Source organism: Mauremys reevesii, linkage group 1, assembly GCF_016161935.1.
Source record: "Mauremys reevesii isolate NIE-2019 linkage group 1, ASM1616193v1, whole genome shotgun sequence".
Lineage (NCBI taxonomy): Eukaryota > Metazoa > Chordata > Testudines > Geoemydidae > Mauremys > Mauremys reevesii.
Window position 1 is genome coordinate 203833173 of NC_052623.1, and position 15629 is coordinate 203848801.

The following is a 15629-nucleotide window of genomic DNA, read 5'->3' on the forward strand; positions in this document are numbered from 1 at the left end:
TGCAGGGGAGAGGGGTCTCCCTTGGTAGGGTTGGGAAGGATATTGCTCTTCTCATGTGATCCCTCCCCCCAGTGGCTAATTTTAAATGAAGCTACCCTCCCCTGACATGAATCTCCCTATGGCACTGAAATTACATATAGACTATAATTTGGCATTTGAGAAGTGAAAGCTTTTCCATTAGGGCTACCATCCCTAACAGCTTGGCTCTTCTGCAAGCCTCAAACTGCTGAATGAGCTTTAGGGTAGGGAAGGCTGTGCCTCCCCAAACAGCCTGGCCCTGCCCCCATCCAACCCCCACCCACTTCCTGCCCCCGACTGCCCCTCTTAGAATCTCCGACCCATCCTGCTCCTTGTCCCCTCACCGTCCCCCAGAGACCCACCACTACCACCACCACCACGGGACCCCACCCCTGCTCCCTGTCCACCCCCCCTCGCTGAGTCCTGACAGACCCCCCCGGAACGCCCCCAATCCAACCCCCCCATGCCCTGCCCCCTGACCGCCCCCCCAAACTCTGCCCCCTCCCTGTGCCCTGACTGTCCCTGGGACTCCCTGCCCCTTAGCCAACCCCCCTGGCCCCAGCCTCTTACCCCCGGCTCCCTCCTCACCCGGCGCCTCAGCGCCTCGCTGAACAGCTGCAGCGAGTCTCTGGCGGGGCCTGAGCTCCGCCCTGCTCAGAGCCGCGTGGGGAGGGGGCGGGGCTGTGAGCTCCCCGCCGAGCAGAGGGAGCTGAGCTCAGCCTGGAGCTCGCAGCCCCGCCCCCTCACCACACGACTCTGAGCGAGGCGGGGCTCAGGGGCCCCGCCCGAGACACGCTGCGGCGCTGTCTGAGGACGCCGCTTGATGCGCTAAGGCTCTAGGAGAGAGGCAGAGGCAGGAGCCTCAGCTGTTCTCTTGGGGGCCCCTGCGGAGCCCGGTGCCCAGGGCAAATTGCCCCACTTGCCCCCCCCCCCTCTGGGCGGCCCTGAGTTGACTGTTCATACAGGAAAGTTTTAACTTAAAGTGCAATTATAATTAGAAAAAGGACTATGTAAAAAATCAGCCTTTTCTTCCCCCCACCCCAGATCAATTCCCTGTAGGTGTCTGGAGTCATACTGGCTCATTTTACTGACAAAAACAAAGGCCCCAGTTTCAGAAAGTGCAAGATGCTTGATGTGCAGATGCCAGTCTAGCCTGGAGTACTCACTGAGCATTTTGCACATGCTTCTCTAGTGACCAAAGTATGCGTAAGTTTTACAAACTTGAGCCTATTTTTCCTTCTGCTAGCTGCATGGGCTATGCAGGACTATTACAGAACAAGGTGAAGATTATTCTGCCTCGTGCATCAGCAACAAAATTGTCCAGTTGCACATTCTTTATCTTTGGTGATGCTCATTTCATTCTCTGTTGCAAAACTCCTCTTTTTCCCCTTCTGTTACTGTCATGAAATCTACACTAAGGACTATCCCTAACAGGCAACTCCCCATAACCAGCCACTTGCCCTCGTGCAATATAATCTTGTTTAACCATCGAAAGCCAACCTCTGCTTGAACTTGGATTTTGCTGATCCCTTTGATGATTGCCTAAGGTAGATTTCAATGGAAGTCATTTGGTCATTCTGAATAAATTATAACACTGTCTGTTCTACAGCTAAAGATGGGCATGGTAAGTATTATTAACCTCATTTTACAGATGGGGAAAATGAGAGATTAAGGGCTTGTGTAGGCACAAAATGTGTACTGTTTTAAAATATGAGAGTATAAAGCAGTACAATACTCCTAGTATAAACAGCATCCACGTTGGTATAAAGCTGTTTTATACCAGTGTAGTGTGGCAAAGTACCTGCTTCTCCTCGGCTGGCTCAGTCCCTTTTAGCCTTGGAGACACAGGCTTGGGCAAAGCAAAGTCTTTCTTGGTCACGCAGAGTCTGGCTGATCCTTTTCTCAGTCAGTCCCTTGCTGTTTTTCTCCCCTTCTGGGGACAGAGTGCAGTCTTCCTTGCTGGAAGAGGTCAGAGTCTTGCTGCACCTACTCGCTGGCAGCTTCTCTGCTTCTCTCATCTCACCCCACCCCACCCCACCCCACCCCCCCGTTTCCCTGCCAGGGAGGGTTTAAAAAGGTCTCCAGCAATTGGGGCCAGCTGAACCTAATTAGCTCCCTGGTAACCCCTGTTCCAGCTGAACCTAATTTCTCCATGGCTATCTCTCCTCAATGGATAGGGAGAGGCCTTTTAACCCCCTTGGGACTAATTCCTACCCCTCCCTTTGTAGCCATTTGTCCTGGGTTTGCCACAGTAGCTATTCCTATATGAGAAGTGGAATAAACAATTCCCATGTAAGGCACCTTTATACTGCTGTAATTGCACCCACGCTAGGGCTTATTCAGTAAAAATTTACCCCCTAAGGCCTGGTCTACACTATGATTTTAGGTCAAATTTAGCAGCGTTACCTCGACTTAAGCCTGGACCCGTCCACACGACGAAGCCCTTTTTTTCAACTTAAAGGGCTTTTTAAATAGATTTCTTTACTCCACCTCCGATGAGAGGATTAGCGCTGAAAACGGCTTTGCAGGGTCAAATTTGGGGTAGTGTGGACACAATTTGACGGTATTGGCCTCCAGGAGCTATCCCAGAGTACTCCATTGTGACCGTTCTGGACAGCGCTCTCAACTCAGATGCACTGGCCAGGTAGACAGGAAAAGGCCGGCGAACTTTTGAATCTCATTTCCTGTTTGGCCAGCATGGCAAGGTGCAGGTGAGTGCAGATCTTATCAGCACAGGTAACCATGATGGAGTCCCAGGATCACAAAAGAGCTCAAGCATGGACCGAACGGGAGGTACAGAATCTGCTCGCCATATGGGGAGACGAATCCGTGCTAGCTGAACTCCGTTCCAGTAAATGAAATGCCAAAACATTAGAAAAAGTCTCAAAGGGCATGAAGGACAGAGACCATAACAGGGACGCATGGCAGTGCCGCATGAAAATTAAGGAGCTAAGGCAAGCCTACCACAAAACCAGAGAGGCAAACAGAAGGTCCGGGGCAGAGCCGCAGACATGCTGCTTCTACGCTGAGCTGCATGCCATGCTAGGAAGGTGCAGCCACCACTACCCCAACCCTATGCTTTGACTCCGTCAATGAAGAATCACGCAACAAGGAAGCGGGTTTTGGGGACGAGGAAGATGATGACGAAGAGATTGAAGATAGCTCACAGCAAGGAAGCGGAGAAACCGGTTTCCCCCAAAGCCAAGACATGTTTCTCACCCTGGACCTGGAGCCAGTACCCCCCGAACCTACCCAAGGCATGATCATGGACCCTGTAGGCGGAGAAGGGACCTCTGTTGAGTGTACCTTTGTAAATATTACACATGGTTTAAATGCAAGCGTGTTTAATGATTAATCTGCCCTGGCATTCACGGCCAGTACAGCTACTGCAAAAGTCTGTTAACATATGGGGATCGAGCGGAAATCCCGGTGTTTGCTGGCATTCAGACAACATCCATTCCTTATCTCTCTCTGTGTTATCCTCAGGAGAGTGATATCATTCACGGTCACCTGGTTGAAATAGGGTGCTTTTATTAAGGGGACATTCAGAGGTGCCCATTCCTGCTCTGCTGTTTGCAGGTGGCTGAACAGAAATGTTCCCCGCTGTTAGCCACGCGGTGCGGGGAGAGGTGAAGTGATCATCCCAGAGAATAGCGTGTGTGGGGGTGTTATTTGGGTTTGTGCTGCATGCTAACCCGCAAACCGCAGCCCCTCCTTTTAAATTGCAAACCCCTTTTAAATGGCCAACCCAACGGCTGCTTGGTATGGGAAATGAGGGCGCTGCTGTTTGAAACCATTCCCACATGTTATGAAGGTTAAAGAAGCCAAAAGACTGTGGCTTACCATGGCTGCCTGCAAGCCGAATTCTGTTGCCTGGCACTGCGTGAGTGCTCTCACACCACACCGGCAGTCCCTCAATATAAGAGGCAAAATACTACTTGTAACAAAAGCACATGTGCTGTGTAATGTGAACAGCAAGGTTTAACGAGAAAGAGTGATCCTATTGTTCTCTAAAATGTGTCTTTTTCACCACCAATCTCCCTTTTCCCCCAGCAGCTGCAAATGTTTCTCCTTCGCAGAGGCTAGCGAAGATTAGAAGGCGAAAAAAATGCTCTCGGGATGAAATGGTCTCAGAGCTACTGCTGTCCTCCCACACTGACAGAGCACACCAGAATGCGTGGAGGCAGACGATGTCACAGTGCAGGAAATCACAACAGGAATGCGAGTAGAGGTGGGGGGCTGAAGATGACAGGTGACATCAGCTTGCTGACAGAAGGCAAGAGTTGATGCTCTGACTGCTGGAACATCAAACTGATATGCTCCAGCGTATGGCTGAGCTGCAGGAAAGACAGCAGGAGCACAGACTGCTGCTACAGCCCCAGTGTAACCATCCGCCCTCCTCCCCAAGTTCCATAGCTTCCTCACCCAGACGCCCAAGAACGCGGTGGGAGGGCCTCTGGCCACCCAGCCACTCCGCCCCAGAGGATTGCCCAAGCAACAGAAGGCTGGCATTCAAATTTTAAAGTGTGGTGTGGCCTTGTCCTTCCCTTCTCTCCCACCCCACCCTGCGGTTCCCTCTGCCCCAACCCCTCCCGGGCTACCTTGGCAGTTATCCCCCTATTTGTGTGATGAATTAATAAAGAATGCATGAATGTGAAGCAACAATGACTTTATTGCCTCTGCAAGCGGTGATCGAAGGGGGGAGGGGAGGGGAGGGTGTTTAGCTTACAGAGAAGTAGAATGAACCGGGGGGGTGGTGTTCATCACGGAGAAACAAACAGAACTTTCACACCGTAGCCTGGCCAGTCATGAAACTGGTTTTCAAAGCTTCTCTGATGCACGGCGTGTCCTGCTGTGCTCTTCTAACTGCCCTGGTGTCTGGCTGCGCGTAATCAGTGGCCAGGCGATTTGCCTCAACCTCTCACCCCGCCATAAACGTCTCCCCCTTACTCTCACAGATATTGTGGAGCACACAGCAAGCAGTAATAACAACAGGAATATTGGTTTTGCGGAGGTCTATCCGAGTCAGTAAACTTCGCCAGCGTTCTTTTAAACATCCAAATGCACTTTCTACCACTATTCTGCATTTGCTCAGCTTATAGTTGAACAGCTCCTTACTACTGTCCAGGCTGCCTGTGTATGGCTTCATGAGCCATGGCATTAAGGGGTAGGCTGGGTCCCCAAGGATAACTATAGGCATTTCAACATCCCCAATGGTTATTTTCTGGTCTGGGAAGAAAGTCCCTTCCTGCAGCTTTTGAAACAGACCAGAGTTCCTGAAGACGCGAGCGTCATGTACCTTTCCCAGCCATCCCACATTGATGTTGATGAAACGTCCCTTGTGATCCACCAGTGTTTGCAGCATCATTGAAAAGTACCCCTTTCAGTTTATGTACTCGCTGGCTTGGTGCTCCGGTGCCAAGATAGGGATATGGGTTCCATCTATCGCCTCACCACAGTTAGGGAATCCCATTGCAGCAAAGCCATCCACTATGACCTGCACGTTTCCCAGAGTCACTACACTTGATATCAGCAGATCTTTTATTGCGTGGGCTACTTGGATCACAGCAGCCCCCACAGTACATTTGCCCACTCCAAATTGATGCCCCACTGACCGGTAGCTGTCTGGCATTGCAAGCTTCCACAGGGCTATGGCCACTCCTCAGCTGTGAGGGCTGCTCTCATCTTGGTATTCTGGTGCTTCAGGGCAGGGGAAAGCAAGTCACAAAGTTCCATGAAAGTGCCCTTATGCATGCGAAAGTTTCGCAGCCACTGAGAATCGTCCCAGACCTGCAACACTATGCGGTCCCACCAGTCTGTGCTTGTTTCCCGGGCCCAGAATTGGCCTTCCATGGCATGAACCTGCCCCATTAACACCATGATGTGCACATTGCCGGGGCCCATTCTTTGTAAGAAGTCTATGTCCATGTCTATGTCCTCATCAGTCTCGTCAGCGCACGGTCGTTGCCTCCTCGCCTGGTTTTGCTTTGGCAGGTTCTGGTTCTGCATATACTGCAGGATACTGTGCGTGGTGTTTACAGTGCTCATAATTGCCGTGGTGATCTCAGCAGGTTCCATGATCCCAGTGCTATGGCATCTGGGCTGAAAAAGGGCGTGAAACAATTGTCTGCTCTGACGGAGGGAGGGGCGATTGACGACACGGCTTACAGAGAATTACAGTCCACAAAGGGGGTGGCTTTGCATCAAGCAGAAACACAAACAACTGTCACACACAGAATGGCCCCCTCAAGGATCGAACTCAAAACCCTGGGTTTAGCAGGCCATTGATTTCACGGAGGGAGGGGGGAGCACATGAATACAAAACAAATCGAGTCTATTTCTTGTTTTGATCCACTCCATCTATCTTTTACATCTTTAGGGTGGCAGCAGATGGTGCAGTTTGACTGCTAGCCATTGTCGTCTCCTGGGTGCTGGGCAGAAGGAGTCTGCCCAGGCGCCCATGACTGACCTCACCAAGGTCGGTTAAAAGAGCACCCAGGAATACGACGGCTACCAGTCATAATGCACCATCTACTGCCAAAGGGCAAGGAGCTGCTGCTGTGTAGCAATGCAGTCCCACGTCTGCCAGCACCCAGGAGACTTACAGTGACGGTCAGCTGTGCGGGTTCCATGCTTGCCGTGCTATGGCGTCTGCACAGGTAATCCAGGAAAAAAGGCGCGAAACCATTGTCTGCCATTGCTTTCATGGAGGGAGGGAGGGAGAGGGGGCCTGACGACATTTACCCAGAACCAACCGCGACACTGTTTTTGCCCCATCAGCCATTGGGATCTGAACCCAGAATCCCAATGGGCAGCAGAGACTGCGGGAACTGTGGGATAGCTACTCACAGCTACCCACAGTGCAACACTTCGGAAGTCGATGCTAGTCTCAGTACTGTGGACGCAGTCTGCCGACTTAATGCACTTAGAGTATTTTTTGTGGGGACACACACAATCGACTGTATAGAAACGATTTCTGAAAAAACGAGTTCTATAAATTTGACCTAACTTCGTAGTGTAGACATACCCTAACCAAAAAAATTATACTAGTATAAAAGTTGTATGTAGGCCAGGCCTAAGTGACTTGCCCAAGGTCACAGAGTCGATTCATAAAACCAGGAACATAATAGAGCTTCATGTTTTTTGCAAATGCAAAACAACACAAATACCAAAAAACAATGTATAAAATGAAATAAAGTGCCACTCACTCAACTCCGGCCCAGCCGTCCCTCCATCATGATGACAGAAAGGTAATTGGGCCAAGCCTGAACTGTGCTGTGACCCCATGTGCCAGGTCGCAACACCTGCAGTGGGGAGCCCGGCCAGGCCCTGCAGCAAAGCAGCTGCCACTATGGGGTGAGTGCAAGGGGCGGGAGTTCACTCTGCAGACTTCCTCCCCAAGCCTTCCACCTGCCCCAGTGGGAGGATTCCCTCTCCCCGAGCCTTTTCCCCCAGACCAGGGCAGGACCCGACCCTCCTCCACCCCCAGAATGGATAAAACAAACACAACACAAAATTCCTGAAAAATAAAACAAAAAAGGAATGTCATAGGGCTCTAAATATAACCCAAGAGTCCTGAAACACAATCTTTCTCTTTCATACCCTCTCTCCCACTACTCCAGTTCCAACCACTAGGCAACATGCCCAGAGACCTTATTTTGGAAGGCTGTAACTGTAGTCATCTCAGTGGCAATATTTTTTAGGGGGTGAGGGAATGGTAAATGTTCAACTTTTCAATCTTATCAGTGTCTTTTTAGTGTTATTTTGATTAAAATATAAGTTTTAAAATCCTGCTTATAGCTCTTTAAAAACAACACACAAAAACAGAGCTAGTAGAGGGCTTACTGGTGTTAAGAACAGCAATCTAGAAAGGGTACTGAGTGTTTTTCTTAACAATACTGGGCTAAACTCTGATCTCAGTGATACTGATGCACATTCAGAGAGTAACTCCACTGAAGTCAATCCAGGTATGTAGCAACATAACTAAGAGCAGAATTTGGTCCTTATGGTTTTTTCAGGTGTGTTCCCCAAAGCAAACCTCTCCTGTCATGCTGCCTCAACTGGAATGAGCTTATGAGCCTGATCCTTAGGGTATGGCTACACTTACAGTTTGCAGCGCTGGTCATCCAGCTGTGTAGGAGCAGCGCTGGTGTGTGGCCACACTCACAGCTACCAGCGCTGGTGTGTGGCTACATTTGCAGCATTAGCAGCGCTGCTGAGAGTGATGCATTATGGGCAGCTATCCCAGCATTCAAGTGGCCGCAACGTGCTTTTCAAAAGAGGGGGGTGGAGTGGGGTCTAGTGTGACAGGGAGCGGGGGGAGAGAGAGAGTGGATTTTTGGAGCCAACACTGTGTGTTTAGCTTCCTGACTTGAAAAATCAGAACATGTTTCCAACTTCTTAGTCTTAACTCTTAATTGCAAACAGCCTGCAGCCAACACGACTCCCCGCTGTTTCATTCCCTCCCTGCCTGCAATCTCATTTGATTGTTTACAGCCAGGTACAGATGATCACAGCAAACAGGAGCTCTGTTTGTTTTTTAGATAAGCGGCAACTGCAATGGCAACGGAGCTCCGCACGGAGCTCGTTCACAACAAAACAAAGAGAGGCTGCATAACAAAACAAAGAGTAATTTATAAACGCATTCTGGGATACACCTTATACCCTGGAGGCCAATCACAGCGCTGGTGTGTGGCCACACTTGATGACCAGCGCTGCAGCACTAGCGCTGGAATCCTTATTCCCCATGCCGAGTGAGGTGTACGGCCAGCGCTGCAGCCAGGGAGTTGCAGCGCTGGAAGTGCCCTGCAGGTGTGGCCACTTACTAATTGCAGTGCTGGTGGAGGCTTTCCAGCGCTGCAAATCGCCAGTGTAGCCATACCCTCAGATAGTGTAAATTAGCATAGCTCCAATTTTCACCGTAAGTCTTCTTGCCCCCACCACCACCCAGCCTTGGAATTTTTCTTTGAAATGTTTCAGTATCTCCTTTACTGCAGGAAAAGCAGTGGACGATGGATAACAACAATAAAAAGAGAGATGCTTGTAATTGCTACTACAAATTGATGTATAAAAAACATCACTTGGTAAAGAGTTGCTGCTGGATCACAAGGCCTGTGTTTTGTCCCCGAAAGACACAGGGCTTGGCTACACTGGAGAGTTGCAGCACTGGTGGCGGCTTTACAGCGCTGCAACTCACTCACCGTCCGCACTTGCAAGGCACATACAGCGCTGTATCTCCCTGGCTACAGCGCTGGCTGTACTTCACCTCTGCCTGGGGAATAACGACTGCAGCGCTGGTGCTGCAGCGCTGGAGTGCCAGTGTAAACAGTGATTAATCTTACTACGCTGTACCTGACCTCTGGAATTTTCCCATAATGCTTTTAACTAAAGAACTCTCTTTGTTTTGTTGTGAACTCGGGGCTCCCGGAGCTGCTTATCTAAAAAACAAACACAGCTACTGTTTGCTGTGAATGAGGCAGGCAGAGGGATGAATGTGCACAGCTAGTGTTTGCTTGAGGAGAGAAACAGCACGGCGGGGGAGGGGGGGAGGGAGTCCGTCGGAGCAGCTGCTTATCTGGTCTGCAGGCTATTTGCATTTAAGAGTGTGGGGGAAGTGGTAGGAATTTGCAAGGCAGGGAGCTGACACAGTTTCGGCTCCAAAAATCCACTCTCTCTCTCTCTCTCTCCCCCACGCTCCCTGTCACACTCCACCCCACCCCCCTCTTTTGAAAAGCACGTTGTAGCCACTTGAACACTGGGATAGCTGCCCATAATGCACCACTCCCAACACCGCTGCAAATGCTGCAAATGTGGCCACACTGCAGCGCTGGTAGTTGTCAGTGTGGCCACACTCCAGCGCTTTCCCTACACAGCTGTACGAAGACAGCTGTAACTCCCAGCGCTGCACACCTGCAAGTGTAGCCAAACCCACAGTCAATGACTTTTCCGAGGTTCATTCCCTGTAAGCCCGGCACATACTAAGGTTGAAATTCTGCCCCAAGCCACACCCATTCAGCTCCACTGAAATAACATTAGTGCACATCACTGGGGTTACACAGCTGTAACAAAGCTTAACTGTGCTCCAGAATTGGAGTGGGGAGCAGTTTACATCTATGGGAAGGTATGATCTGGAGGATGTAACAAAAAACAGGAAAGATCATAGGTTTGACGACAGGGGGATAGACGGCTTTTTCTTGCTTCCAGTGATCAAACCAGCCAAATCCCCTTGCCCAAAATGCAAACCAGCAGATATACCCTCCCATCATCCCACCTCATCAGCCATAGAAGCCCTCTCTGATCACTCCCGAGAAAGACAATTAGTTTGAAAAACTCACTTGCATAAACAGTTTTGTGGATAGCAAATACCAAAGGAACTTCAGAGACCACATCATCTTACCTTTCTTTGCGGCTACCCAACTTGCGGGCTGTGTATTGATCCCCATAGTCTACTAGGGAAAGGTGACGTGAAAAGACAGTAATTTTGTTGCCTACAAACAAATCTTCTAGGTGTAGGTCATCATATTTTGTGCGTTTCAGAAAGGTGCGATGGTTCTTCACATCATACTGCAGAGAGAAGGAAGATCACCAAGAAGCTAAAGAGGGTGATTAAATGATGAGCAAATTCAAAATAAATTCTATTCTATTTTAGAACAGCCTCAAAGTATTATGGGATCCAGTGAGGTTGATAGATTCACTGAATTTCTAACCCTTTGAGTTTGCATGTACAATAGAGAAGGTCATGAGATGAAACCAACTATTATAAATTTGTTCCATTTTAACTATCAGTCGCTGACACTGGGAGCCCCTCAATACCAGTTGGAAGGAGGCACAATATACTATAAATCATATCAGGACTGACATGCTCATTGCCCCCAAAATACTGGTGTCAAAGTGTCATGTAAGGTACCATGTACACGCCAGTAACACTCTGGTCCCAAAAATCATTCTGTGGTGTGTACACAGGGTGTATACAAAGAGTTATAAATGTGTCCTGGAAATATGTTCTTAAAATATGTTTGGGAGGCAGCATATAAGCCCACCCTGTCCTAGACAAAGGAATGTGTATTTACTTGTCTGATCAGCTTGATAACAGACAGAGGCAATTACATGTACATTTACATATAAGGTAAACAAAGACATCAAGCTAACAAGCAGGGGACCAGACCACTTAATCACAACAAGGGATGTAATCTGAACCCCAGGAAGCATTCCTGGCTCTTGAAACAGAGTCAAGGAACTTGGGGGAATATAAAGACAAGCAAAAAGCCATTTTGGTTGTCCATCATTGAGGATATTTAGGGTTCAGTGCCTTCAGAGCCTATGAAAGCTGGATCCTCTTGGCCTGGAGGCAGGGGTGAAAGTAACTTACAGAACTTACCGGTACTGCTGGAGTCCTGAGGGGGGCGTGGCCTCAGCCAGAAGAGGCATGGCCTTTCAAGATTTAAAGGCCCTGGGGAACCAGCTGTGGCTGGGAGACCCAGAGCCTTTAAATCAACCAGGGGCTCCCAGCTGCAGAGGTGGCTGGGAGAAGGGCCCAGGGCTCTTGCCACCAGGGGAAACCCCGAGCTTTGCGGGGAGGGGGCAGGGATTTAAAGGGCCCAGAGCTCCTGCCACTGAGGGAAGCCCAGAGCCCTTTAAATCCTGGCCCCAGCCCGGCCGCCAGAGCCGTGGCCAGGATTCAAAGGGCTCTGGGCTAGCCCTTTAAATCTCCGCCCCAGCCCAGCCGCTGGAGCCGCGGGCAGCCCAGAGCCCTTTCAATCCCCGCCGTGGAAGTCGATGCGGTCCAGCATGGCGTACTGGCTCTTGCCAGTATGCCGTACCGGACCGGCTTACTTTCACCTCTGACTGTATGTATGTGTATGTGTATGAATGTGTCACAAACAATGCAGCTGCAGCCTGCCACCGACCAGCAGCAACCCCAGGAACCGGTCCCTATGGGCTGCTGCCTGCAGAGAGCCAGCAGGTGCCGCTGGGCTGGGTCTGCCAAGGAGTAAGTAACCAAGGCAAAAACCACAGCAGCCAGCCATGGAGGGAGCCGGGGGGGAGGGGGGCAGGGGAAGTCAGGGGTGAATGAAGGACAACTGGAATAGCCTTCATGAAATATACAAGATATTTAGAGAAAGTTTTGTCAATTTCAGCCTCTGCACTCTGCAGGCAGTACAAAACAAAAAGAGATCTGAGATTGCACTCGATGTCCTAAGGACATTTCAGGTGTTTAAATCAATATATAAAGAGGGTGGATTGGAATGAAAACTACTATTTCTTTCAAAGGAGGCACAATAATTTCCCTGAATATTCAGTTTTCCCCTCCAATCCCTTTGTGGTTTTGTCTATGGGGGCTATTTGCTTTCCCTGTGAATCTTTAGTTGCTTTAGTAAAATTGCTTTGCCCAAAATAAACCCTAATCATCATGACACATCTTTCCACCATGTTCTCCATGTTTTTTGTGTTGTTTTTTTTAAACAGTAACATTTCAAAGAGGATCTGCAAGCAGTTTGGACATCACAACCATGATCCTCTGCTGGGGAGGGAATGGGATAGATTTGAACTTGGAAATGGTTCCTGATTTTGATTGTGTTTAGGAGATCCCCTCATCCTGGGGGCAGAAAAGAACTGCCCCTGCCATGGTCACACACACCCAACAACAACTGGGAGTGAAATTAACAAGGATGCCAGAAACGGCTCCTAACTCTGGGCACTGAACTGCACAGGGAACAGCTGAGTTTAAACTGTTCTTTTGCAGGCAGCAGCAGCAGCAGGCATCTCAGCCAGTGTCCCTACTGCAAGCTAGAGCCTAGAGGAGAACCACTGCTGGGGAGGGAGGGGGGGCGAAGGGGTGGAGGAATGCAGAGCCTTGTCTGCAGCCTGGCTGGAGGAGGGGGAGGGAGGAGCCGAGAAACCAATGTGATAGTGAGTTTTCCCCTTCCACCTGCTTTTATTAGCTCTGGATTTAAGCTGTGCAGCCAAATGCTTGTATTTGTTGTGCATATTAGTATTGGACAGATCCCCTCATCCCGGGGGCAGAAAAGGACTGCCCCTGCCATGGTCAAACACACTTTCCCCTCGACCCCCTCCCCCCAGCTACTGTGAGTGAAATTAACAAGGATGCCAGAAACCTAGCCCTGGGGGCTGAATCATCAGGGAACAGCTGAGTTTAAACTATTCTTATGCAGGGAGCAGGCTTCTCTCTCCCTCCCTCAGTCAGTCTCCTTTTCTTACCGGTCCTCTGTACCGGCCCGTACCAGCTTACTTTCACCTCTGCCTGGAAGACAAGAGTATCTGGAAACTGACTATAGGCAAGAAACCTGCTTACACAAAGATTAATTTAATTTTAGTCACTAGAAAGCATATTTTGTTTTACTTATAACCATGCTTATTTCTTGTATGTTTTCTTATGATCACTTAAATTTCTGTTCTTTCTTAATAAACTTATTCTTGTTTTATTACAAAAATTATGTGAATGCTGTGTAAGAGTCTTCAGCTAAACTGACAGACTGGTGAGTGTTCTGTCTCTTTGGAGCTAGTGAACTTAACTTCTGTGAGTATCCAGTGAGAGGGACTGGCCCCTGCAGAGAGATGTTTCTGGGGACCTCAGAAACTGGGGTTCACTGATTGTTAACTGCAAGGCAAGGTTTGGAGTGGCAGAGTCCTGAAAAGTTTGCTGGCAAGGCAGATGAGCTGGTATGTCAGGGAGCTGACCGCATAGCTTAGCTGCAGCAAGGGTCTCACTTGCTGAGTCTGAGAGGGATAGCACAGTAGCTCACAGTTCTGGGTACCCCAAGCAAGACATCACTCAGCACAAGGGAAAGATGTCTTAGAATTTGCCAATTTTTAACTTGCTTGTGTTATTCTGAGTTGCAGTAAGTGGCTCTGGTACCCTGTGTGTATCTCTTGTCCAGTCTGAATTATAGGGAGTCTCAATGACAGTTGGCCCAGGAGAACTACACTCTGCCACAGTTCTATAACCCAAACTACAACTGCTCATGTCACCTGCTGTAACACGTATCTTCAGAGCATCATCTCAGTGATGTTACACTATCAGTTTGTATAGTACAAGACTCAAAGAGGGGAGGGGGCAGAAGAGTGGATTAAGGACCTTAGAAGTGGGTTCGAAACATTCTGACTCACTAAAAGCACAGTTGAAAAATCCTAGTAATGTTAACTCAGCACTTCATCTTTCTGAGGAAAATGCAGTAAGTTCCATGAAGTTAATTGGCTGAGCTGTCAAAGCATCAGAGGACATCTTAAAAGCAACAGCTTCCTTTCAGCTGCGTGTGGATATTAACAATCCCAAGGCACTTCTGTAACAGTAGGAGTCTGGCCTGCTGTTCTCAGCCAAAACTTCCCCTTCCCACCCTTATATATCATGTGCCACCCTCCACCACAAAGCTATATTATATGAACCATCAGATTTTGTGAAAATACAAAACTTTTGCCCATTTTTAGAACCAAAGTGAATCTTTTTTATTTTCTGAAGTGTTTGGATACATTTTTCTCCCATTTCCAGATTCTGACTGGACTCAATAGAAGTCTCACAGGACAGCCTGCTCTTGTGAAATTCACAACCCAATTCTGCATACTGAAAAGGTCAGAATAGTTCTGATAAGCACCCATTTTGGGAAGGATTGGGTGGACTATCTCATTCTGAACTTTTTGAGGTTCCTCATCACTATTCAGAATGAAACCCCTCTTTGAGCTTTGCATTAGTTGACATCCTATATTCTAACAGTTGATGAGATGGTAAAATAATAAAATAGTCCCTTGAATTCTGCTGTATATTATTGCCTGACTCGTTCAAGACTTGTATTTTCAGATGTAACTAAATCAATAATCTTCAAAACCCTGACACTTACATATTTCCTAGCTCAGTTCAACCCTAGCAGAGAAAAAAAAACGTGTTCCGGTTATTTTGCACTCATTACCATGTAGTAGAAGTGACATGGATGAAAAAAGCCTGAAGACGATATTTCCTCATCCACCTGTTAGGGGGTTATTTTTTGGCATGAATGCCTGGATATATTTATAAACCCTATTTAAAACATAATGATGAGCTACAAAGTGGGTAAACAATAGATCAACGTTACTTAGATTTGGTAAATACAGCTTGCAGTTTTATTTCTCCCCGTCTCTCACACTTTGCCTGAAGAAGCAAGTTTAGCGAAAATGAAATAATGTCTGCTAACAATCTATGTTTTCTTCTGAGTTTTTTAAAAAAAAATAAGCCTTCTCTTATTAAGGCAATCATCTACATAACTCCTATTCCAAGCAATACATTCTTAAGGATTAACCTGTAAGGTTTCAAATGATGTCAAATTCTGAGAACCAAGCATGAATATTTGCCAACAGATCCAATTTGCTCACAGCACTCCCCGGTATCCTTTTCTGTTGTGGGCTACTGGGACAAAAAACCCTGCCAAACTCTTCCACAGCCAATACAGGCCACTCCTCCTGCTATGTAGCTAGAATCTGCCTCTCCAATATTTTCACTGCTTCCTCTACCAGTTTCTCCTTTTTCCCCAGGAACAGCCAAGAAGCATAGCATAGTAAGGAAAAGGAGGAAAGAAAAGCTGAGAACTAGAAGGCCTCATTTACACACAAACTCTCAGCAGTTT

The 15629-nt window shown here is 48.4% G+C and overlaps 1 protein-coding gene across 3 annotated transcripts in view; it reads right to left on the reverse strand.

Annotated features, from left to right (window-relative positions):
• NME7 (NME/NM23 family member 7) overlaps nucleotides 1–15629 on the reverse strand; it is a 172620-nt gene that overhangs the window by 116557 nt on the left and 40434 nt on the right. For all 3 annotated transcript variants that reach the window (XM_039527496.1, XM_039527483.1, XM_039527489.1), the window contains exon 3: nucleotides 10415–10581. In XM_039527496.1, the coding sequence (XP_039383430.1) occupies nucleotides 10415–10581 (167 nt within the window). The remainder of the gene's footprint in view (nucleotides 1–10414; nucleotides 10582–15629) is intronic.